The sequence below is a fragment of the Athalia rosae genome, chromosome 3, assembly GCF_917208135.1.
Source record: "Athalia rosae chromosome 3, iyAthRosa1.1, whole genome shotgun sequence".
In the NCBI taxonomy this organism is placed as follows: domain Eukaryota; kingdom Metazoa; phylum Arthropoda; class Insecta; order Hymenoptera; family Athaliidae; genus Athalia; species Athalia rosae.
In genome coordinates this window covers 21,315,613-21,338,511 of record NC_064028.1, presented here as the reverse complement: position 1 = coordinate 21,338,511, position 22,899 = coordinate 21,315,613, and the positions used below count along the sequence as shown (strand labels likewise).

Below are 22,899 nucleotides of genomic sequence, written 5' to 3'. Positions count from 1 at the left end.
AAATATTATTGAAGCATGTTTATAAAAGTCGCATACAATAACATGGAATTATTGTACCATAGTTTCTAAATCAATCTTTCACTCCATCTTTGATACTGATTAGTTCATTAAATTGAAACTCGTATCAATTATGCTCGTACACTCGTTTACATGCATTCGCAACATACCCATCAATATATGAAATAAAAACGTATACAGCCTACCATACAATACAATAGCTGCTCACTTAGTATCTAAGCTCTGAGAGTCTTTTGAAGTCTCTTTAACATGATGAATGAAATATAACGGATTATTTACAAATCTATCTTGGGTACGCATCATTATAGGTAGGTTGTTTACATTACTGGTAGAGAAATATTATGCCATTTTCTCTATAGCAGATTTTCAACATTTTCATGGCAATTTAGTGTTTTCTTTTCATTCTTACGAACTAATATCTTGGGAGTTTTCCATATTTGGATTGCGCAAATTGTGGACGTTTATGAGATCAAAAAATAACAATGAATTGTGATATCGTGATGATTAGTCATCTTATAATTATACAAAACTTTCTTAAACCTGCGTATGTTCTGGATTGTACTTTAATTTGATCTTTTTGCCGGTAAATATTTCAAAACATGGTCTTATATGAATGTAAAAAACATACCCTAGAGCTGGTTGGCTTTTGTGCAATAAGATGTGTAAAATAGTCATTGCAATAATAACGTGGGTTCATGATTCATCAACGACTCACCTATACTTTGAATCGCTCCAGAAAAACAAAGTTTAACTTGATTAATGTCATGAAGTTATACGACTCCTTTTCCGACAACAGACAACGGCAGATCAAGAAGATCTTACTATGAGTCTGATCAATGATAGTGATCGTCTTATAAATTTTGGTAAAAGATGATGTCAATAAACACGGGTACAACAATTTATCACAAGTGCTAGTATGATCATTGCGATGTATGTGCCTGGAGATATAATTTAAGAGTTCATCTCTATAAATCATGTGATTCCTTAGAACATCTGACCAATAACTGCAAGCGAGCGAACAGCGGATTGAACGTTATTCACATGAATATGATGTGAAACTGTATGATGATGGTCGTCAACAACCATCTCTCCATATTGAGCTCGACATCGTTTTTGATGCGCGAACAAACTCCCACTATGGCTGTAAGCTGCTCCACAGGTTTTACAAACGTATGGTTTTTCACCGGAATGAGTGTAAGTGTGTTCTTTTAATGTGCTAAGTCTCTTAAAAGCTTTACCACAAGTTTTGCATAAGTAATTTGCTTCTCCAGTGTGACGTGTTAAATGACGTCTAAAAGCTGAGCTGACGGCAAATGCTGCACTACAAACATGGCAAACAAATGGTTTGTCGCCAGTGTGGATGCGGAGATGATTCGCCAAACTAGTCGTTGTTGTGAAACCGCTGTTACATATTTTGCATACATGTGGCTTGACTCCAGTGTGAGTCCTCATGTGATAAGTTAAAGACGAGTTGCTCGGATATACCTTACTGCAAATGTGGCACAAATATTCTCTAGGTACCTTTTCTTTAGGTTTATTATGTGTCTTCTGATGTAGAGCCAGCCTTGCTTGGCTAGCACAAACTTTTTTGCAAATTTCACATGTTGCTGGTTCAGCTTTTGGCTTATGCATGGATACATGTCGCCTCAGTCCTTTCTTAGAGGCCATGACTTTATCACAATGCTGACATTTGTATTCTCCACCACCATCTTCATCACTTCCTTCTTTCTTGACACTCTCATTGTTGCTGGTTGATAAGCTTTCCAGAGGATTAGAAAACGAATCATCATCTGAATCATACAACTTATTATCCTCGACCAAGTTGTCCAATAAGCCATGACCATGTTTTTCAGCATGTTTCTTGAGAGTATCTGGTCGGAAGAACCACTTCTTGCATACTGTACAAGAATATTTTTTATCACCATGTACAAGAGTGTGTCTCTTCAAGTTTTTTAATGAAGAGCAATACTGGCTGCATACTTCACATTTGTATAACTCTGGGGCATTTTCAAATTCGTCTGGTTCATTTACTGCTCCAACTTCGTCGTCAGTATCTTCGTCATTCTTCAGTTCTTTTTTATTATGTTTTTCATCATTTTGATCATCGGTATTAATTTGTTTGATAATGTCATTTACTTTTTCTGTGTGAGATTTTAAATGGCGCACTAAGCTCTGTGATTTTGAGAATGATGCGTGGCATAACTGACATGCGTGAGGTTTTGAAGCATGTATCTTTTTATGTTTCTCCATATTTTCTAGCTTGTAAAACATTTTGAAACAAATGTTGCACTTGTGTTTTTTGTCGTGGACAAGGGAATGTTTTTTCAAGCCTTTTTGAGTGGCGTACCGTTTAGAGCATACTTTGCATTTGAATTTCATCACATCAGAATCTTGACTGTCGCTGCTCGGCTCATAGTAGTCATCATTCACTTCCTCGTCACTGTAACTTTTTACAGGCAGCGACTTTGCTTTCCTACTGAATGTACGCTTTGTTCGAGGTTTATCCTCTTCCTCCACATTCTCATTCAACAATCCGACGACAAGATATTCATCTGTAAGCATATCATTCTCTTTGTGATTTGCTTCTTTTTCTTCTGGGAGTTCTGTTTGTTTTTCTTCTATCGTAATCAAATCTCCAGGTTCTTCTAAATCTCTTTGAGGAAATAAAGAATGATGTGTATTCTGTTCTAACATTTCAGGTTGAACATCATCTTTGTTTCCGTCAAATCCGATATTACATATCATCATTTTATCCTCTTCCATGGTGTGGTTGGTGATTTTATTTTCTTCTATGCATAACTGAGGCTGTGAAAATGACTCAACTGGACTTACAAACTCCTGTGCGTTCGCCGACTGCATTTCTTCTTTGACAAAATAATTTTCCTGAGGATTAGCTGATTTTTTTGTCAGAATAATTCGGGTTTGTGGATCGGTTTGTGTGCTCGAATCCTAGAAAAAAAATTTGTTGGAACAATTACGTAGCTCGCAGTGCATAGGCTGATTAGATATCAGGTAACGATAACAACAGTTGCTAAAATCTTTGTTAGACTAGGGATCATAAAATTTTTAGGCAAAGCTTGCATGTACCAACCGTTACATTCGACTTTGCAGGCTTATTGTAGTATAATCGCAATCGCGAATCAGAATTCTGACACTGTTGTCGAAATTCATGAGCAACTGTTGCTTTGTAGATACAAACGTCGCAGATCAGTGAAGGCAATCCATCCTGTTCCCGGATTTCTATCGAGCCACAAACTTGTATTTTCTGATAAAGCCCAGAGAAATCATCTGTTGCTGGATCACTGCAGAATATGGGTGATAGATTGGTACTCTCTGAAAGGCATATCCTACATGCCCTATCCAGGTTGAGTGGCAAACCAAAGTAGTTTGAATTCATCGCCATTGCCAGCAAAAGGTTTTCTAATGGAAAAGGTAATCTGTAATTGAAAATTGTGTATTATTATTGTTCATGTTACTATGATTAAATGAACATCAACAGTATTAATTAGTAATGAAGACTTCTTACCGTTTCTTAGGATATGTTTCAGCTAGCGAAGCAAACTAGAGCGATTCGTATTCTATCATCAATACCAGTCATCGCTCTATATCCTCAAAGTCTACGTTCTGTGGGATTTGATCATTTTACATTAGCGATTATCTCTATGAGAATTGAAAATATGATAAGACTTTCATAATAGATTCAATGCAGAGTTTACAGTTTTTGATAAATCTAATAGTGATGATTAAACTACAAATTTTAATAAGAAGAACTCAGACAAAAGAAATGTCGGAGCATAGTAGAGAAAGTCCTGAAGGTAATTGATAACTTGGGTACGTCAAAAATAGTTCAGAACAAGTACGAGTAAAAGATGAATGTAGATTCTCCAAACTCAGAAAGAGTCTGAAAAAGAATCCAGCATCATGACCAAGTTTGAGATGAGCATGAAACAATGGAAAGAAACTGTAATGAATCTGAGCATGTGACTCGAAATGAACAATGGGGAAAAATTTAAGCATCTTTTTCAGTGGTGATTAGGATTCACACGTGATTCGTTAAACATTTCAGAAATAACGACAAGGTAAGAATTTGAAAAAAGCACTGATCTTTATTAGAGATCAGTGAAAAATAGTGATAAAATGCATGGTTCTCAACCTGTAGACTTTTGACGTCGCATGAACGTGTCACGATCTTGAATTATTGTAGAACCAGCAGTGATGCCCAGGCGAAACGAACATTCGTGGACTGATTGTAATTTTTCTAGCTACACATCGTGCTCCATAAACATCGCTGATATAGTTTCTAATAGTTTGCTTGCGGCGAGATAAACCTCGTCATAAGCTTCACAAGGTCCTCAATTAATTTCTGTCACCACTTTGGATCGTCTTCCTTTTGTTCAATGGCTTCTTCAAGCACCTCTGCTATTTATGTTTCACCCTCAAAGTTGAGAACATTTGAGAAGAACAGTCGTCTCTTCAGAGAGAAACGAACATCGCGGTGAACAATCCGCACGATTTATAATTTCACCGACATCTATCGTTGAGCATCGAAATTGCAATCTCTAGGGGCTGTGATATCAATGCAGTCACAACATCAAATTGAGGGCAGCATCACACTTTCATTTCGGTCCAACAGATGGTCTCGCAGGGTTGATTTTGAAATTTTTTAAAGATTTTTCAATCTGTTTCAAAACAGTTTTATATGCTTTCTAACCACACACAGCAGTACCACGTATAGAAATGTCAGAACCGAGTAATTGTCAGTATTTCGTTAAGCGAAAAAAGCGTTATTGTCGAATGACAGTCAAGCAAGGTGCTAATTTTTGCGGTGAACATCTTCCACAGGGTCAAGAAACCACGACAAATGCGGAAGATGTTAAATCCATTAGTCGAAAGAGAGTTTTGTGTCCCTTGGATCCAACTCAGTACGTATCATATCTGTAATTTGACGATCTAGGTTCTAATTTTTTTGTACAACTTCACATAAAATTTATAGAATTTTTCTAGTACTTGCTATGCCACCAAACTCACAAAACACCTCAAGGTTTGTAACGTTAAACAGTTGACGGATGTGCAGCCAGATTATATTGTCAAAGGGATCAACTCTGGCTACACTAACTTACAAACTCTGAAGCATGTTCCACTCTCTCAATTAGATGAGTCTACATTGAACACTGTTCTGAAAAAAATCAATGCTGCATACGGTATGTTAAATCGATGTCTGGTCATTCAGTTTTCATCTTATGATCAAAGAATGACATTGTAATTGCTTGAAAACTGAGCTATATACATTTCCAGAAAAAATACCAGAGATCCCTGAAGTGATATTAACTCATTCTGTTCTTGAAGACGAATTGAGTAATGTTACCTATGGAAAAGATGTGAGAAAACATCTGCTCCAAAATTCCTCGTTGATAGCCCATTTGCAAAGAGCCAATCTTCTTCAAGATGATACATGTTTCATTGAATTTGGGGCAGGGAAAGGTACAAGACTTCTTACTTCTTATCTATCTTATCCTGACTTCATCCAGACTCTAATCAATTTGATTTTTTCACAGGAAAATTGACATACTGGTTAGCACAGGCAATAAAGGAGCAGCAGAACTCTGCAGTCATGTTAGTAGATCGATCAAGTCACAGGCATAAAAGTGATAACAAATTAAAGAACGAAACAAACTCCCTTGATGTCATAAGAATCAGAGCAGATATAGCAGATCTATCTTTGAGCGCAGTTAGAGAGATTGAGAATTTTAGACAAAAAGTGGGCATTGCTAAACACCTCTGCGGAGTTGCTACAGGTATTACAATCATAGTTTAAAAAATGGTTTGTCAGCATTTGCAATATCAAATGCGTATTTCAGATTTGACCATGCGCTGTCTGATTCAAGCGATGTATAGTTCACCTGAATTCAGAATCAGTGGTATGGTGGTTGCATTCTGCTGCCACCACAGGTGTGAGTATGCTCCTTACGTGGGGCATGACTACTTAGCAAAAACTTGCGAGTTTCTTCCAGAAGAATTTTCGATACTATGTAGTATCGCTAGTTGGGCAACCTGTGGCTCCGGTAAGAGTAGAACACTGACAGCTGCGGAGGAAAAAACCGAGAACGAGGCTGTTAAAGATAGGTAATTCCATGATAATACTGTAATAAACTTTCATTACGGTAACCAATGGAAATACGACAAAAAATTGCTCATTTTTCCTAACTGTGTAACATCAAAGAGTTCATAATGCTATGTGTACTTTGTTCTAGTTTACACTCAGAGGGTCGACAACAGAAGCGTGAAACTATCGGTCGAAAAGTGAAGACAATATTGAATTGGGGAAGAGTCGAGTACCTGAAAACTGCTGGTTTTAATTGCGAGTTAGTTAATTATATATCAACCGATATATCTCTCGAAAATATGTGTATAATAGCGACGCGAAAAGTAATGCAATAATATACACAGCTGTACAATTGTTCCGCAGGATATCTGTACTATGAATCGATGAACTAATTATTTATCGATATACCCTGCTGAGATGAACAATGATTTGTCTATGCATTAAATTTCATTACGTTCTATGGCGCTAAGTCAATGAATGAGGTCGATCTCCCATCCCTACCATTCCGTGCAAGAAATGACTGCACACTGTAGTAGTTCTACAGTCAAAACCGTATGGTGTATACAGGTATTGGTAGGTAGGTGTAGCTTATACTAAAGCAGCTAGGGACTGAAGTATAGTAAAGAATATCCGCCCCTCCCAAGTCCGTTGAAACCACCGAACAACAAAACATTCCATAGTTCAGTATCATACTGCTGCAGTATTACTATACGCAAGGCGTAACCACCTGCGACTCCATGCAGAAAATTTTTGAAAAAAACATTAAATTACTTTTAGTAATCTTTCGGAATTGAAGTGGATTTAAAGTGAAGTGGAAGCGCGGTTAATTCGGTAAGTAGAATCAAAATTGTATTTCATATCGTAGCCATGGTAACTCTTTGGAAATTTCATTCTAAGCCAGGTATAATACCAAATAACTGTATACGTATCCTCGTCACTCCGCTGGCCACTATGCACGAAGCGTTTCGCTCGACAAGTCTTTCCATTCGTTACGACTGAATGAAAAAAATTAAAAATCTAAACGTTCGGCTCTACGTTGATAACTCAAGTTTTTACAATAATTACCGTTGCGGCTGAAATTACCAACGTAAAATAAATAGGAATTTGAGAAACCAATCAAAAGGTGCTACGACGCGCTGCATCATTTTAATCCATCGTGCGTGCCACGCCTCTTGTATGAATAAATTAAATAAAAATTAGGGAATTTTATTCGCAACATTACGTTGAATGCTAAATATTATACACGACGCGATTTTTGATGCTCGATAGAATTTTCAATCAACGATGGTATTTATTAGATATTATGAGCAATTAGTTGATACTACAGTATTATAATGTAGTTATTATACGCGCACACGTGTATACACACATTTGAAAATAAAAATTATCATTTAATCAATTAACGGGGACAATTATTTGCTAATTTAAAGCTTCTGAATACATGAAATAATCTCATCATTTTGAAAAAAAAAAAATAGAACGTGAATCGTTTTTAAACTTATAAATAGCAACTATCTATTCAAGTTCCAAATTGCGACTATATGTAAGGAACAAATCTGTCGCATCTTTTCATCGTGATCTTTTTAGTATCTACTTATTTGTTTCATATGAATATATTATTGACTTTTCGATCATTTTTTGAGTTCTAGTTATTCGATTTCAAACTTCAAAGTAAAAAGCTCTGTGAAATGGAAAAGATCTAACGTTCGCTTCGTATTGAATCAGCTTCATATTCTGGGGAAATTCAATGGGCTGAAAAATACAACACATGAAAAATTTATTTAAAAAGAGAAACAAATCCTTAAACAGAATATCGGCATTAATTTTTACTGCGAAATGGAACTACGAATGAGATGAAAATAGTTCTTTAAAAACATTATTTCACTGTGCATCGAATCCCAAATACAAGTATATCTATATACATATGTACATGCAGTAGTTTGAATTGGGGGTAATCAGTTCCCTGACCTCTGAATGTAGTAAAAATAATAATATATTTAGAAACTGGACCTCGTCACTCTCTTTGTACTGAAATTAGTTCCCTTTTCTTTTTTTTCAGACCTAAGTGAGTAGTAAATTTGTAAAATGTCAATTCTAGAAGACCGCGAGGAGTACTTGAAGAATCCCTATTTCACAGGACACGAGTACGGTGACTTCACCACCTTCTACATTGTCATTACTATTTGCGCTGTCATTGGCATCATCCTCTTCGTAATCAACTCAGTTTTCTGCTGGTGTTCACCCTGGCGTGATTACTGGTGCGATCGACATACAGGTATGAAAAATAGGGGTACATGAAATCCAATAAAAATAACTTTCAATCCCTAGAAACAGAAATTTTTGTTTCGTTGTTTGTTATCATTCAAATCTAATTCGTTATCAGCTGCACATATTGCTATTTCTTTCTTCATTAGAAAATCTAAAAAAATTATCGAGTCAATCAGATAAATTTGTTTTCCTGTAGGAAATCGTTGGATTCAGTCTCTCTGGACAAATACGCCGCATAAAAATCCTCCTCTGGATTTAACAGAATTGGAAGCAGGTCTGACAACTTATACTCGACGCCAGGAACAAATTACTCAATATCATCATTCGACAGCACCTGAGCATCATCATCATCATCAAGAAGTACCTCACTCTCAACAGTATCTAGAACTTCAAAAACGGGAAAGTGAAATCTAGACATCTTTTCAACGTTCAGGCAGATAATTAACTTATTCTTTTTCATCACAAAAAAAGAACAACCAGCTTCAAGTTGTTTTAACAATTGATCTACAAACTTTTTTCATACAACGTATATCGCCTAGCTTGAAGTGACAGTAGATAATCTTCACCGGCGACAATACAATGGCCCTCCACATCTTTTGGCCGGCTAGTGCTTGTCTCACCCTTTTCGTCGTGGGTGTAATAATGATTATCTTGAAGTACGGACCACGCTTATTTCAAAGTAGACACACTCCGCTACCCACGCAGCAGGAATGGGAGGAAAAATCATATTCGCGAGAAATATCCATTTCCATGGGATAGACGTATCGTTGTTCTCTTCGTTCTTTGCTTTTTATTTTCTTTCTTTTAAATTTGTTTGCTCACCCTTTGCACCCTTTTCATCGATCATTTTGTTTTATTCAATATTCTAATTTTCGGTTAGAACTTTGAATCATAAACCTATATGCAGTAAATATTTCTCCGATTTTCACGCGAAACTAATAAGCAATATGTGTATATTTAAAATACGGTTACCACTCCGATTTTATATTGCAAGATTATTAGCTTTTTTTGGCTGACAATCGAACGCAGAATCAAATGAACGATTTTGTTCGATTCTAATACTAGGATATGACGATAATAAACAATGGTATTACTATTATTTTTATTATTATAAACTGTTACTGTAAGTAAAATTCCGTCCAGATATAATCCGTACATACGAAGAATTTCACCTTAATCCAGCTATTGGCTACACGTAAGATCCATCGCAACCTTTCCCCCTAATCTTGAAGGGGAACCTTTTGCCTGGATTTTCGGGAAAGTAAAAGGGATGAAAGGACTGAAAGGTTTAAAGGAGCTGACGTCTAGTTCACGTAGAAACCTGTAGTCTTATTCTTGAAAACCAGTCGAATTCCCAAAGGGAAAAAATTCTGTGGGGATAGAGGATCCCTTATATTGTGTTCGCTATTGCGATGTCCAAAAGTATCGACGAATCACGAATCGGTTCTATTCAACCTATTGTGAACAGATTCGAAGATTTTTTTCTAAGATAGATTGTACCCTTATATTATTATATTTTTTTTTTCTGTGGGTACGAATTTCCCTTAGTTCTGAACATCTATACAAAAGCAAGCTTTTTCAATGATGGTAGTTAATATTCTTCCCTTTCAGCTTGCTCTGAGTAACATATTTTTTTTTGTTTTCCAAGTTTAAATGTTCCATGTATAGATCACCCTAAGAACTTATATGACAGAGTATTGTATGTCTGGTATATTGAATTTATATATTTTAAAATAGAATCTCATTTCTGGTGAAATATCGTAGTGAATAAATTTATCGATATTGTTATGATTATAAATACCGTCCTTAAATTTATCAGAGTGTTATTCAACTATTCATCAACCGATGTGTATTACATCCGTCCAATAATTTTTATACGTTTACATAATAGTTAGATTTTAATATACCGTATGTAAATTTATACAATAATATACTATACGTTTATTTGTGAACGAACTATTTTGAACGTTTTGAAATAAAATGATATAAAATATGAGTCGCATTACTTGTTTTATTAATCATATACTGGTAAATATTTTGCGAAAAAAAATTATTTTCAATTATTATTCGTAGTATTTAATTTTATTAACAACATTGGATTATTTTTAGTTTTTTTTTTTATTTTTCTTACAGGTGTAACGATTACACGTTGAATATACGTTACATTATTACCATAACCAGATCAAATAATTGCTAACGATCGTTCATACGATGAATAAGAATAACTCCCTTTTATTTTCTCCAAATTTTTTATTTATTTTTTCCTACTTTTGTATGATTAAAACCGAGATTTCGTTTCTATATATTATCTTTGATCAGCCTATCCGATTGCATTCTAGAGATATACATTTATTATGACAGAATTCTGACCAAACGAGTTGCCCCGATACAATTGAACATTCATATTCTCAATATTTTTTTCTCTCTCTTTTGTCAATATATCTTTCATTCCGAAAAGCTTTAGAAAAATTGGCACCCCACTTCCTGTTTTAATATACATATAATATAATCACCGGATATAGAATGTCCATACTGGTATAGGTGTAGTATATACCTATACGCGCGGAATGCGGCAATTAGAAAAGATTTGCTCTCTGCTAAATTGAGATGACAATTACTATGGTTATTATTATTATTAAGATTATTATTATCATCATTATTTTTATTATTATGCAGAGTAACTCGTCCCCTCAATTAGAAGAATATATATCATCCCCATTATCGGTGTCACAGAATAATATTAATTGTAATCTCAAAAACTCTCGATGTCTCGACAAATTTATGCAACACATTTTTTTTTTTAACGAATGTAATTGAGATAATTAAGTACCGATATGTAGGTATATATATATATATAGAGAGAGAGAGAGAGCGCAAATTGACCGAAAATATCAGAGCAGAGAAAATGTTGAAAAATCAGAGATAAAAAAAATTGATAAATCAATAAATAAACGAATTTGGATAAAAAATATAAAAAAAATAAATTGAATCATCTGATTAATCATCTCTGTCACGCACAATATGTGAAAGGATATTTACTTGGTGAATTTTTTCAATTCGAATTTGTGTATCACTATGGTGGGTAACAAAAAATTATGGTTTGTATTATCATTTAGTTATATTATATTACTATTGTGTACTACGTGACAAAAAAATTTTTTCTGTTCGTTGATTTCAGTTTTATTTTATTTTTTTTTCAATTTTTTTTTTTTTTAGTAGATGAAAATTCAGATGAATTTATATATGTATATATATATGTATGTATATATATATATGTATATAAATTTTTACACAATATACATACATATAGTCCCTACAATGCTATGTTACAACGCATTAAACACATCGAGATTCTTTAGTGTGTTTTAAAATTTCTCTTTAGCACAATTTTTTTTTTCTCATTTTCTTTCTTCTTTTTCTTGTGTAACATTTGGGTCTTCTTTTAATATAGTATACACTACACAGAGAAGTCATAAGCACAATATCTGTAATGAATATGGTTAATGTGTGTATATATATATAATAGACGTTTAATGATAATCATATAATAAGTAATCGTAAGTGGGATCCATAGAACGTAAGTATGTATATCATATTCTAGATATAATCTTATAATATTCTAATAATAGAGTTTATCTTACTTTTATAATGATGATATGGTATAGTGGGTGTAATTTGTCAGACTAATATTAGTCTGTCTTTATGTCCTGTCAACTGTCATTTCGTCTGTCTATCTGTCTTCATGTCTGTTTGTATTAACGGAGTTCTTTGTCCTTTTTGGGTTGTATTTTACCGATCGAATATCCTGCTGCTGCAGCTAATAAAATATTAACATAATTAATTAAATTTTTGTATCTATATATAGATGCAGTCCATTCCAGGGGAAATTGTTGATTCGATAAAAGCATCTCACCATTTTATATAATTTTTTCATTATCATTATCATTATTATTGTTATTGTTATTGTTATACTTATTATTTTTCGTTTCTTTTGCGTTCACTGTGCGGATACTATAAATATACTTATAATATTCGCATGCCTCAATTGTATAATTTTTATTTATTAATTCTCTTTTTTTTCTTTAATTTTTCTCTGGTTTCAACAACACGACGCAACGATATAGATATTTATATATAAACTTTTTTCATTCATCCCTCTAATTCTTATTTATCATTGTTATAACATAATCTCTGGGTATATCGACAAATGAATAATTGTGAACGTTTGGATAGTGATAATAAAAGGGCATTGATTGTGATATATATTTATAATATGGCTAAAAACAAATTGACGAGTTGAATTTTATCATTTCCGTTACACGGGAGGAAAATATTATCGTAACAGCATCCGCCGATCTTTGTCATCTCGTGGAAAATAAAATAAAAAATAAAAATATTCAAAACCCTCGGTACTTCACTTCCTCCCCTCCTTCTATGGCAACTCTGAGGATTCTCCTAAAGCCAGTTTTATTCTTTTTTTCTCGATTCAGGGAACCGCGAATACACACATACACATATGTATTTGCATCATCCTTTCCCTTGCAGAAATTTTCTCGCTTCTGTTTCCCCGTCCTGTTCACCCTACACACATCGACATCTTTTTTATCTCTCCATTCATACCACTATAACATCTCACGTCATGGCCCTTCTTCAATTTTTCCTCCATTTTATTTCTTTCTCTTCCTCTTCTCATCCCTAATATACATATATAGGGACACCAAACCAACCCTGCTGCTTCCCTCAAAAGATCCCTTCGCGTTTCGTTCTTTGTTGTCAAGAGCAATGAATCGTGTGCGTGCACTAGTCTGTCACGTGCACCCTCCTCTCCTCAATCTTTGGTTTACTTTTTTCTTTTCTGCTTTTTATTTTTTCGTTTTTCTCAATTTTTCTTCTTCTTTCTCTTCCTCTTTTCAATTCACGCGTTAACTGGATCTCAAGAGGGTGGTACGTACATACATACAACATACTATATGTACATATGTAGTTATACCATACATAGAATTCGTATATCTGGGATACGTCGGAGGGAGAACGATCTTGAATCGGGAGATCCTCGTCGGGATTTTATAAAAAAAGAACGATTTACACAATGATGAATATCTTCAACCCACTATAATTTTTCGGAGGTCACCGCGGTATTATATTTATGCCATAGATATCCTATACATGTAACGTATGTTACGAAATGAAAGAATTTCGATGTGGTTTCTTTCTTTTTGTTAATCGCAGCAATTTGATTTCTCGTGTTCATCATTATGGTATTTATATTATTATCATAATTATTATATATAAATATATACTTTATAATAATCAGATAAAAGTAGAATTATTATTTATTCGTTGTTTTCGAACCGTTTCAAAATTTGTTTGTTCTTATTGACCGATTCTCCACCCCTCGCGATAAGAAAAGAATTATATAATTATACGTTGCGCCGTGTGTTTATTTGCATATGGTATTGGAAAAGTGATTTACCAACTTTTACACATTGATTATATTGAGAAGACAAGAATTGATGTTGTTGTTGTCATTGTTGCTATCATTACCTCGTTTAAAATTCTTCAATGAAACAGTATTAGATGAATTAGTAAAAACAATGAGAATGACAAGAAAAATGGAGCTTGAAAAACATAGAAGAATATAGGCTGCGTAGCGTGAACGATCGCTATAAGTATGTATACTTCTTATATAGGATAGCAATAGTTTTTATAAGTATACAGATATTTAAAATTTTTCTCAATTATTCTTACCCGATACTATAATATAATAAAGTCCGACGATTATTATAACCCGTAATTCTAGGTATTCGTTAAATACATTGACGCGCCGGCACTCAACATCATGCCATATAAATGCATTATTTGGTACTGGTTTAATTAGATACGATAAAAACGATGATACCGATATCGAGAGAAGGAAGTCGAAATAAATTCAGAACAGAACAGAAAAAGAACCGTATACAACAAATAAAATTGAGAAAAACAAAATTGTACACACAATTATACATTTACGTTTTACATGTATGTAGTTATAATACTTATAATACGTGTTATTAATTTGTGTGCCAAATATATGATCGTCAATTAGCAACAACAAGCCAAGATATGATAATATATAAATATATACATACGCAATCATATGTATACATATATATTGTATATTTGATAAAAATTACTATTTAATATCTCTCTAATTGTAAATGTTCAATTCATCACCTATTAATAATTATATGCAGGGCAGAAAATGTGTTTTATTCAAAATTTTAACAGATTCTAGCTCTCATGATAACTTCATTTTTTTGTCTTTTTTTTCTTAATTCCCACTATTTGACTTGGTTTTATTATATTATTTTTTTTTTCATTCATTTATCATTTATATTGTGTATGTATACGGAGTATATATAATTAATATATATATTTATAGTACGAAATAATATTAGATTTCAAATTACCAACAAACAATCATATGAATTAACATTTTTTTTTTATTTTTGCTTTATTTTTTGTTGTTTTTTTTTCTTTTGGCCACTAAAACTGGAAGCGATTATACTTCTTTCGTCATTATCATACTTTTGTCTTTTTTCGTTTTTAAATCTCAATTTAATTCAACAAATTTTGTGATTTGGTTATTTTTTTTTTTCATTTCTCTTTTCGCTCGTTTTTTTTGTTCTTTGTGATTCTTGTTCTTCGTTTGGTTTTATTCTCCTCTCTCTAACAATAAAATGCATCGTTCACCATATACCACGTGACAATAATATTGTAGTGTATGCATCTATTTAATAGTAATAATAATTATTATATCTATCAATTAGGTATACTAATATAAGATTCTTTGCTCACGTATAAGAATATTATTACTGATGGTCACATTTAATGATCACAACGGATATTTATAATATAATTACAATGATATCAATGATTTCAATAACAGAATAGCAACAACATTTATAATAATAATAGTAGTAGTAGTAATGATGATGATGATAATAATAATAGTAATAATAATAATGATAATATTGATAATAATATCAATAATGGTAATAAACGATTGAAAGAAATTAATTTCCGTGACAATGATAATCACAAGACGTAGTATTAGAAATTATCATTGAAAAAATATCAATAATAATAACAATAATAATTACAATATTAATATGACATCGTATCGATTGTATTCCAGCGTGGCTTGCGAACTAGAGCCGTTTGTGGAACGAAGATGAAATTTTTTATTTTTTCCAAATCAAAAGAATAATGAATTCACTAGACTGTCGGTAGTATAAATTTCGATAAATAATAATGTAGGGAGAAATGAATAAAGTACGTGTGCATATGCCTATGTATATGTATACCTATTTTTATAGGTACAATATGAATTGATACGGTTGTGCGTCTTGTTATGTATTATATTTAAAATTCGCAAGCCTTCACCGAATTAAGTGAATGATAAACTATGATGATGGCGATAGTAATAATCATGATAATAATAATAATAATAACAATAATAATAATGACGATAATATTAATATTAATGACAATAATAATAATAATATAGCGCGATAATATTCAGACCCTGAAACAAGGAATCCCTTTCGTCCGATGATACGGTGCAGCAGACGCAATTAATCGATGAGTGGATGCAGATGACTTTATGGCGATTTATTGTTTGCCGGACTTCTTATTTGATCGATCGCCTGAAATTAAATAATGATTCGTCGAAGCTATATATATATGTATATATATTTTTTTATCAAATGACGTATTCTGTACAGAAATGTAAGACGCATACTGTACGATTTCGCAGAATTCATCGGTTATTATATCGCTGGTTATATGCTTTATGAGTCAGTAATCCTACTATGGCTTAGACTCTGTAGAGAATATCATTAACAAATTAGTTATATATTTGAATGACATGGTATATATATTTCCAATGTATATACATGCCCATTTTCCTTTCCTTTTGTATGTGCGTATATAACAAAGCTCTTTTCTTATTCTTCAATTTGAAGATTATAGGGACTCTAGTTTATTCATATAAATTTATTTCGTTCTTGTATATTCATTTCCTTCTTGTATGAACAAAAAGCAGAAATAAATGAATTAAAAAAAATAAAAGGATAAATAAGAAAACCTTATAAAGAAGAAATGAATAAAATTTCAAGGAATAAATCATGAGTCTGAACCGCGTGAAGCAGAAAAAAATGAAGCAAAATGTAAAAATTTTTTACTTACAACCGTTAGAACCGTTATTTTGTTGTAAATATAAGACGTAGATAGAAATATAGCGGAATTACTTTCTTCACTTACTTTTGGCGGTTTTCTTTGAATTTGGTTCGGGCTTGCATCTCTTTGAACGACGACGCGTCTTTTCGCAAGCACGGTCGCTCTCGGGTTTCAAATTGTCTATCCGGTTCATCAGTTGGTTAACGCATTCGCTCCAGGAGCCCTTCTCGTAACGACACTCTGTGCTCAGCGCCACGCATATAATTATATCACAAGAAACTCTGTTATCATCAAGTTGCATTGGCAGAGTATTTTAATATAGATGTAATTGGAACAACGATTTCATCAATTTATGCAGCTCGATATTATAGACTACGTCGTCCATCATACATGTGTAGATGAATTAGAGGGAATTTAGTCCACAAAATATTTACTCCGCTAAATCAGATCTACTAGAATTCGCATGATAAAATCGCAAATATAATACGATATTTGGGTGATTCAATTGTCCATTTCGAGTCCTTAAGTTATGTGTGCAAGTAATAATTTTGAAAAATGTCTACCTTTTTTGCATCTCTTTTCGATCGTCTTAGTCTGCTCGCAGGTCTTAGCGTCTCCTTTTTTCAAGCTAAGGGTCCGGGTTCTTGTATTCGTCTTTACATCACAAGCTGACCAATCACCTTTTGAGTACCTGCAGGATACTGTGCCAGCAGACACTGGTGGTCAAGAACAATATATATGTATACTGCGCGTATAAGACACCCAACTTGGGACATCCAATTCAACCAATATTTGAGACCAATTGAAGAAAAAATAAAAAATATACCTATACATGATTATATTGATATTTACCGCGTTCCTTGTTGGCCCCACGGGAAACTCTGACGAGAAATTCATCGTGATCGTCCCAAAGACCTGCATTGCCTGGCGTCGCTGTGGCAATCGCCAAAATCGCGACGCTCATCACCAAAAGACTCCACCAAAGCTTCATTATGACTGTAAATTATAATAAAAAAAGAAAGAAAAGAAAAATTATATTTCATCGTATAAATTCAAGTAGGTCTTTTGAGTCTGCTTGATGATTCTCGCGGGAGCAATGATTCCTTATACATATACGTTTATGTACTACAATCAAGTACACCTGCGATACCTTCTTATTTTTACAGAGCTTTTGATGAAAACCTACATATAATCTCTGTAATTACAATACTTAACAATTACAACTACGTAGTCGTTGTCGTCAGTTATAATAATTATATGAAGTATAAGAACAGGGCAGGAGGGGCATTCTATAATAAGGCCGATAATTAATTCCTTTGAAGATATACGTATGAAACATATACGTAGTACAGGTATTATGAGCCGAGACGGTATAAAATCGATTTTCTGAATCCATCCCTTACTTTTAACGCTATAGGTTTCAGAATAATTATTCAGTTTAACAATGTAAGTTCAAATATTTTTTCAACGGGATATATTATAGCATAGATATATTGTTACATGTATCTATGATTGTAGTGTATAGAATTGAAGTTTACTTTATGATAAAAAGTAATATTGTACCACGCAGCGTTGAATCGTGTGAATATATCTGCACAGGTGTAAATATACCTATGTAATAGTGAGCTTTGCCAAAATTCGTAATATATTTTTTTATGTATACATATGTATGTACAGAAAATTTTCTTTACCCCATGATGCAGTAGGAAATTACTATACATACATCTTGGTGTATATGGAGTATGATATACGTAAATAACACTTTTTCCCTCCTGTCTTCGTATATATAAGACCCACGGATAGTTTATCATTATAATATTTCTTTTCTACCCCCAGAGGTCACGTCTCAGAATCTACGCTAAGAATAGAATCATTTGTTTGAGATATACGTGTTTTTTTCTGTGTTTCAACATTTTTCATTTTATTTTATATTAATATTGTTTTATCCTGTTTTCGTTTTTTATATATTTTTCATTCCATATATCTTTCTCACACGTAGATATACTTATGCACACATTTTGTTTTACGGAAATGGACTGTCATCATTGATAAGAAAACGACTTATGCTACACATTCCGCCGTACACATAAAACCCTGATAAATAAAAATAATCGCGATAATTTAGGTGAGTCGTTTTTTATCCTAAATCCTAATCTATACCTTTCTCCCTCCCTTAAAAAAGAATTATATACGTCGACGGTATATCGGGCCTCCTGTTTCCAGCAGGAGATTTAGCTATACGTGGGGAATTTTAAAATGTGAGCATTTTAGCACGTCGGGAGAACAATATTTTTGGCAGAGGAATTATATTGAACAAGAAATGAGGGTAGATGTAGGTCACTTTATCATATGTAAGTGTGAAAATGAAATAAAAATTTTTATCCTGATGTAATTGATTCAATTTTATGTGCAAATGGCTAAAGAGAAGACGTGACGTTTGTGTCATGGTATGATATTATATGATAAACAAGTAACGGCCAACCCCGAAAAGGAAATCTAATTACTATTATATAAAGCCCAGCCCAAATCCGTCTATATTATTATTATGTTTATAAAGCTAATTAGGTATATTAATGCAAGAAACCTAAGCCGAACCCATGAAAATAATTTACTTGCATAATATATACGCGTGTACATATTTCATGTTGTTTGAGAATTAAAAAGCGCTCCAGTCCAAAAATTTTGTATTTATAATACCTACCTCGCGATAACGAGGAGAGCTTGGAATATATGCAAGGTATACAGCTGCGTATTGTATGTATGTATACTGTACAATGCGTATACATAGCAATAAGCTGGTTGAGGAAATTCGTTTTGTTGAAAATAAATTTTTCAAATTATTCTCCGAGCTATGCCGCAGCATCTCTGTGTGTTTATGAATGTTTAAACCTAAAATCTAGCTTCCCCTCGAAGTATACATATATTTTTGATGGTGAAAAGGGACGAGGGGGTGCTTACATTTCATTAACCCTTAGGGCGCCGCGAATTGAGCATGATATGGTGGAGGTAAATACTTAGAAAGTAGGAGAAGCTTATAAATTATAATTCACGTAGCCTACAACCCGCCACGCACTTTTTTGAGCAGGGAAATCAAAACATTTCTTGTAAAAATGTAAACGAACTACCAAGTTAATCTAGGAAAAGAAGAAGACGAAGAGGAGAACGCGCACGTTGCCTACGCAATTCAAGTGGAAGCAGATATAAAACAGTATATCTTATAGTGTATATACGAATGTATGTACATATTACATGAGATATAATTATAGCTATATCGGTTTGTCGGTCGTACCCCCCTTGAAATTCATACGATTACTCCTCTACTTGAATTGAATACACAATATGGACATTGTACATAACACGACTACGTACATATGTGTGTATATAATATATTATTTATATGGACTACGAACTCGTCGTCAGCATCCAACGAACTGCTCTGCCTGCAGGGGACGTTGATCTCCTGACTCTCTGATCTACACTCCCTTAGCAGACGTTTTCCGTTGTTATATACAGTTGTATTATACCTATGTACAGTATGAACGAATTCAAGGAATTGCCCATTAAGTAAACCCGATTTAGTCGCTCTCCGAGATTTTGGTACCTTGTTATATACAAGAAAAAAGCTCCCGCCAATGGCCGGGTCTGAAAAGAAATGAAAGAAGTTATACTGCCTCGATTTAAAGATGGAGATTACGAAAGAAGCTCGCTCTCCAGAATCTCACAATACATCTTTATAGAGAAACTACGAATTCGGCGTGTTTACCGTTCGTAAAATAAAATAATCCAAAAATCTTTTGTATAATCTCAAAAGATTCCAAAAATATAAGATTATTCTCAAAAAAAGATGTAAAAACTAGAAGCGTATACACGGAATTTCAGTTTCACGACAGATGATACATTTAAAAAGTTCCAAAATAATGAAGTTCTGTAAAATTTCAACCCCTTAAGAATAAAGTTTTTTCAGGCCCGAGCTTCGGCAGATAAATTTATTTCCTTGTATACCAAGGTACCAAAATTCCAAGGAGCAATAAAAAAAAAATTTAGCATTTACTTCTCGAACCAGTTGACGCGTTTATTATTCAAACTATATAACCCCGATTGCTAAATTTGCTTCGTTATATTATCGACGACTTTTAATTCGTCCAATCTAGTTGTACGTCTAATTTGCCAACTAGTTAAAACGCGCACACGATCACTGTGACGATTATTATTGAGAAAGAGGCAGGCAGGTCATCAGCTGCAGTAGCCGACCCAACTCACTATAATACTGAGCCTTATCCATGAAGCCCTGTATATTAGAAATGACTTTAATTAAACGAATTAATTTCGTAACAACTACCCAGTCGCAGCTGCTGCTGCTGCAGTCGTTATATTCCTATGATAAATTGCCCGGAATTTATTCCCGCCCCAACTCTCACTTGCGGCCGCACAAATGAAGAGAAAAAGAAGGAAAACAAAAGTAGCATTGATTTGAATCCATCTGCTTTTCAAATATTACGGATATGAGGTTCAGCAATTTGAGAAAAAAAAATGCCGTATAATATTTCTGTTACTCGTGGATGGGTTTATCTGGCTGAAAATTTAATAATGTTGATTCTTGGTCCAAGAGAGCTTGTTGTTCAGAGTCTAACGAAAACAAAACAAAAGTTGAACTGATGAAGTTTGAAATAAAAACCTGAAGCACACTGCATCGACAGATTTTTCTCACCATGAGGACGACGATTAATATGGATGATACAAGATCCCGGTCAATTGCATCCTGATTTGATATAGATATCGGCTGCAATATCCCGATACAAACTAGTTGCCGGTATTTTGGTTTGTCTGTTTTTTAAGAATCATGCACCTGTACTCAAAGATAATTCAGTTGTGAATTGTGATAGTTGATCGTTGAAGATATCGAATAATCTGTATTACAACTTTTGAAAGAATCATACGCTTTTTCAAAGTTTGAACATACGTTTAAACGGGGGTGTTACATATATTTTCGTACGTCTTTTGCCACCCATGGGGCGTATCCTCGACGGAAAATCAATGAAAACACAGAGAGCGAGCGTTGGCGGCACGTATCGCAAAGCCTGAGAATATAATCGTTTATATTCCTCTTAATTTCACCCCTAAGAATTTTCAAATTTGAATTCCCGGGAGCTTTCGTGAGCTTGCGAATTATAGTGATAAACCCGCAATATTATCGAACTCAATGATATCATCTCACTCAATAAAACTTTGTCTACGTACCTCGCGCGATGATACCTTTCAGACAGGTGAACTGACACGAATGAATACGAGGGCAGTTCGATGCTCGGTAGCTTGCACGACGGTATGCGTCGGCGTCGGCGTCGGCGTCGGTGTTGTTGCTGCTGCTGATGCTGCTGATGCTGATGCTGCTGTCGTTGCCGTTGCTGTTTGCTGCGACGGATGACGACGATGGTGGTATTAGTTTTCTGGTGGTGATGGTGCAGGTCGCTTAACGGAGACTGCGCCCGGCCAACTGTGAGACCTCACTGTGCTACCCACGTCCCTAGCTAGCTCTACTCTCCTCTCTCGTATCTTTTTTTTCTCTTTTCCTCTCTCTCCTGCTTTTCTTTACTCTTCTACGTTCTTATCAGCTAGTCTCTCCTCTTCTGCCGTACTCTTTTCAACAGTTCCCCATATACTGGTAGTTGAGTTAATGCGTCTACTCCTCCCCATCCCTCTCTTGGTTCGTTTTATTTATTTATATATTTTTTCTCTGCTTTCATATATTTATTTTTTCCCGAACTGCTGCACTCTTATCCTCTTCTGACTTGATCCCTGATTCTTCCTCGGATTTAGATGTACACAGTGAAGACTGCGCATCAGCGATGGTAGGGATGTGGTGCACGAGGTCTGATAATATTTATAGAACGTCAGTTTGAATTGATAACAATTTCAATGTACTGTCGACCCCTCGCGCTCCTTCTTTAATTATTTCCACTTTTCCAACCTTGAATTCCCTCGTATCAACCATCGTCGAACAGGATTTGAAAACTATTTGATGGGGGAAAAAATTATGAATAAAAATTCACACAGTGATTTTAGTCTACTAGAAGCGTATGTCGGCAGCTGAGCAAAAAAAATTGTATCTCGAAAATTTAATACTGTCAGAATACCTGAATACCCTGAAAAAAGTTTTTGGGGTGCCATGACGGTTGAATGATTTGAAAAACTATAACTTGTAATTATGATTAAATAAATTAAGAATTTTTCTTTTCAAGTTATCCAGCACCTATAGGTATACGAATTTAAAAAAGTATTCAGAAAATTTGGCA

General features: G+C 34.0%; 5 protein-coding genes across 10 annotated transcripts; 3 read left to right on the top strand and 2 right to left on the bottom strand.

Annotated features, from left to right (window-relative positions):
* Positions 1-3: 3 nt before the first annotated feature.
* LOC105690274 (zinc finger protein 260-like) lies at positions 4-4,439 on the bottom strand. Its single transcript, XM_012407936.3, has 4 exons — positions 4,172-4,439; positions 3,545-3,642; positions 3,110-3,455; positions 4-2,967 (listed from the first exon to the last, which is right to left on the bottom strand). Exons 3-4 carry the CDS (start codon positions 3,419-3,421, stop codon positions 1,003-1,005), a joined length of 2,277 nt encoding a protein of 758 aa, XP_012263359.2. The 5' UTR covers positions 3,422-3,455; positions 3,545-3,642; positions 4,172-4,439; the 3' UTR covers positions 4-1,002.
* Positions 4,440-4,624: 185 nt separating this feature from the next.
* On the top strand, positions 4,625-8,397 carry LOC105689372 (tRNA:m(4)X modification enzyme TRM13 homolog). Of its 2 annotated transcripts, XM_048652527.1 has the most exons (8): positions 4,625-4,940; positions 5,023-5,219; positions 5,314-5,499; positions 5,574-5,813; positions 5,877-6,141; positions 6,270-6,952; positions 8,181-8,186; positions 8,259-8,397. In XM_048652527.1, exons 1-6 carry the CDS (start codon positions 4,756-4,758, stop codon positions 6,454-6,456), a joined length of 1,260 nt encoding a protein of 419 aa, XP_048508484.1. In that variant the 5' UTR covers positions 4,625-4,755; the 3' UTR covers positions 6,457-6,952; positions 8,181-8,186; positions 8,259-8,397. The 2 variants fall into 2 exon arrangements, with proteins under 2 accessions (XP_048508484.1, XP_012261766.2); XM_012406343.3 differs by lacking the exon at positions 8,181-8,186 and having other exon boundaries at positions 8,220-8,397.
* Positions 6,814-8,811, top strand: LOC105690293. Of its 2 annotated transcripts, none has more exons than XM_012407980.3 (3): positions 6,814-6,952; positions 8,181-8,396; positions 8,586-8,811. In XM_012407980.3, exons 2-3 carry the CDS (start codon positions 8,207-8,209, stop codon positions 8,801-8,803), a joined length of 408 nt encoding a protein of 135 aa, XP_012263403.1. In that variant the 5' UTR covers positions 6,814-6,952; positions 8,181-8,206; the 3' UTR covers positions 8,804-8,811. The 2 variants fall into 2 exon arrangements, with proteins under 2 accessions (XP_012263403.1, XP_048508487.1); XM_048652530.1 differs by lacking the exon at positions 6,814-6,952 and adding an exon at positions 7,033-7,408.
* Positions 8,812-8,955: 144 nt separating this feature from the next.
* LOC105690301 lies at positions 8,956-10,382 on the top strand. The gene has a single exon (XM_012407993.3). The coding sequence runs from the start codon at positions 8,969-8,971 to the stop codon at positions 9,146-9,148; it is 180 nt and encodes a 59-aa protein (XP_012263416.1). The 5' UTR covers positions 8,956-8,968; the 3' UTR covers positions 9,149-10,382.
* A 106-nt stretch (positions 10,383-10,488) lies between these two features.
* On the bottom strand, positions 10,489-22,076 carry LOC105690090 (pleiotrophin-like). 4 transcript variants are annotated; one of them, XM_020854687.2, is made up of 6 exons: positions 20,661-20,798; positions 20,020-20,133; positions 17,462-17,605; positions 17,173-17,310; positions 16,694-16,867; positions 10,489-16,077 (listed from the first exon to the last, which is right to left on the bottom strand). In XM_020854687.2, exons 2-6 carry the CDS (start codon positions 20,030-20,032, stop codon positions 16,043-16,045), a joined length of 504 nt encoding a protein of 167 aa, XP_020710346.1. In that variant the 5' UTR covers positions 20,033-20,133; positions 20,661-20,798; the 3' UTR covers positions 10,489-16,042. The 4 variants fall into 4 exon arrangements, with proteins under 4 accessions (XP_020710346.1, XP_020710344.1, XP_012263043.1 ...); XM_020854685.2 differs by having other exon boundaries at positions 17,173-17,325; positions 20,661-20,790; XM_012407620.3 differs by lacking the exons at positions 20,020-20,133; positions 20,661-20,798 and adding an exon at positions 21,848-22,076 and having other exon boundaries at positions 17,173-17,325.
* Positions 22,077-22,899: the final 823 nt, after the last annotated feature.

What these genes read in the sequence shown, in the direction of transcription:
- LOC105690274 (XM_012407936.3), bottom strand. Translation starts at nt 3,421, where the DNA reads ATGGCGATGAATTCAAACTACTTTGGTTTGCCACTCAACCTGGATAGG. An exon ending in CTGCAAAGTCGAATGTAACG is followed by an intron (nt 2,968 to 3,109) that starts GTTGGTACATGC and finishes TTTTTTTTCTAG; the next exon opens with GATTCGAGCACACAAACCGA.
- LOC105690293 (XM_012407980.3), top strand. Translation starts at nt 8,207, where the DNA reads ATGTCAATTCTAGAAGACCGCGAGGAGTACTTGAAGAATCCCTATTTC. An exon ending in CTGGTGCGATCGACATACAG is followed by an intron (nt 8,397 to 8,585) that starts GTATGAAAAATA and finishes GTTTTCCTGTAG; the next exon opens with GAAATCGTTGGATTCAGTCT.
- LOC105690301 (XM_012407993.3), top strand. Translation starts at nt 8,969, where the DNA reads ATGGCCCTCCACATCTTTTGGCCGGCTAGTGCTTGTCTCACCCTTTTC.
- LOC105689372 (XM_012406343.3), top strand. Translation starts at nt 4,756, where the DNA reads ATGTCAGAACCGAGTAATTGTCAGTATTTCGTTAAGCGAAAAAAGCGT. An exon ending in AAAAATCAATGCTGCATACG is followed by an intron (nt 5,220 to 5,313) that starts GTATGTTAAATC and finishes ATACATTTCCAG; the next exon opens with AAAAAATACCAGAGATCCCT. An exon ending in AACGAGGCTGTTAAAGATAG is followed by an intron (nt 6,142 to 6,269) that starts GTAATTCCATGA and finishes ACTTTGTTCTAG; the next exon opens with TTTACACTCAGAGGGTCGAC.
- LOC105690090 (XM_020854685.2), bottom strand. An exon ending in TGGGGCCAACAAGGAACGCG is followed by an intron (nt 17,326 to 17,461) that starts GTAAATATCAAT and finishes CTTGACCACCAG; the next exon opens with TGTCTGCTGGCACAGTATCC. An exon ending in TTCAAAGAAAACCGCCAAAA is followed by an intron (nt 16,078 to 16,693) that starts GTAAGTGAAGAA and finishes ATTTAATTTCAG; the next exon opens with GCGATCGATCAAATAAGAAG.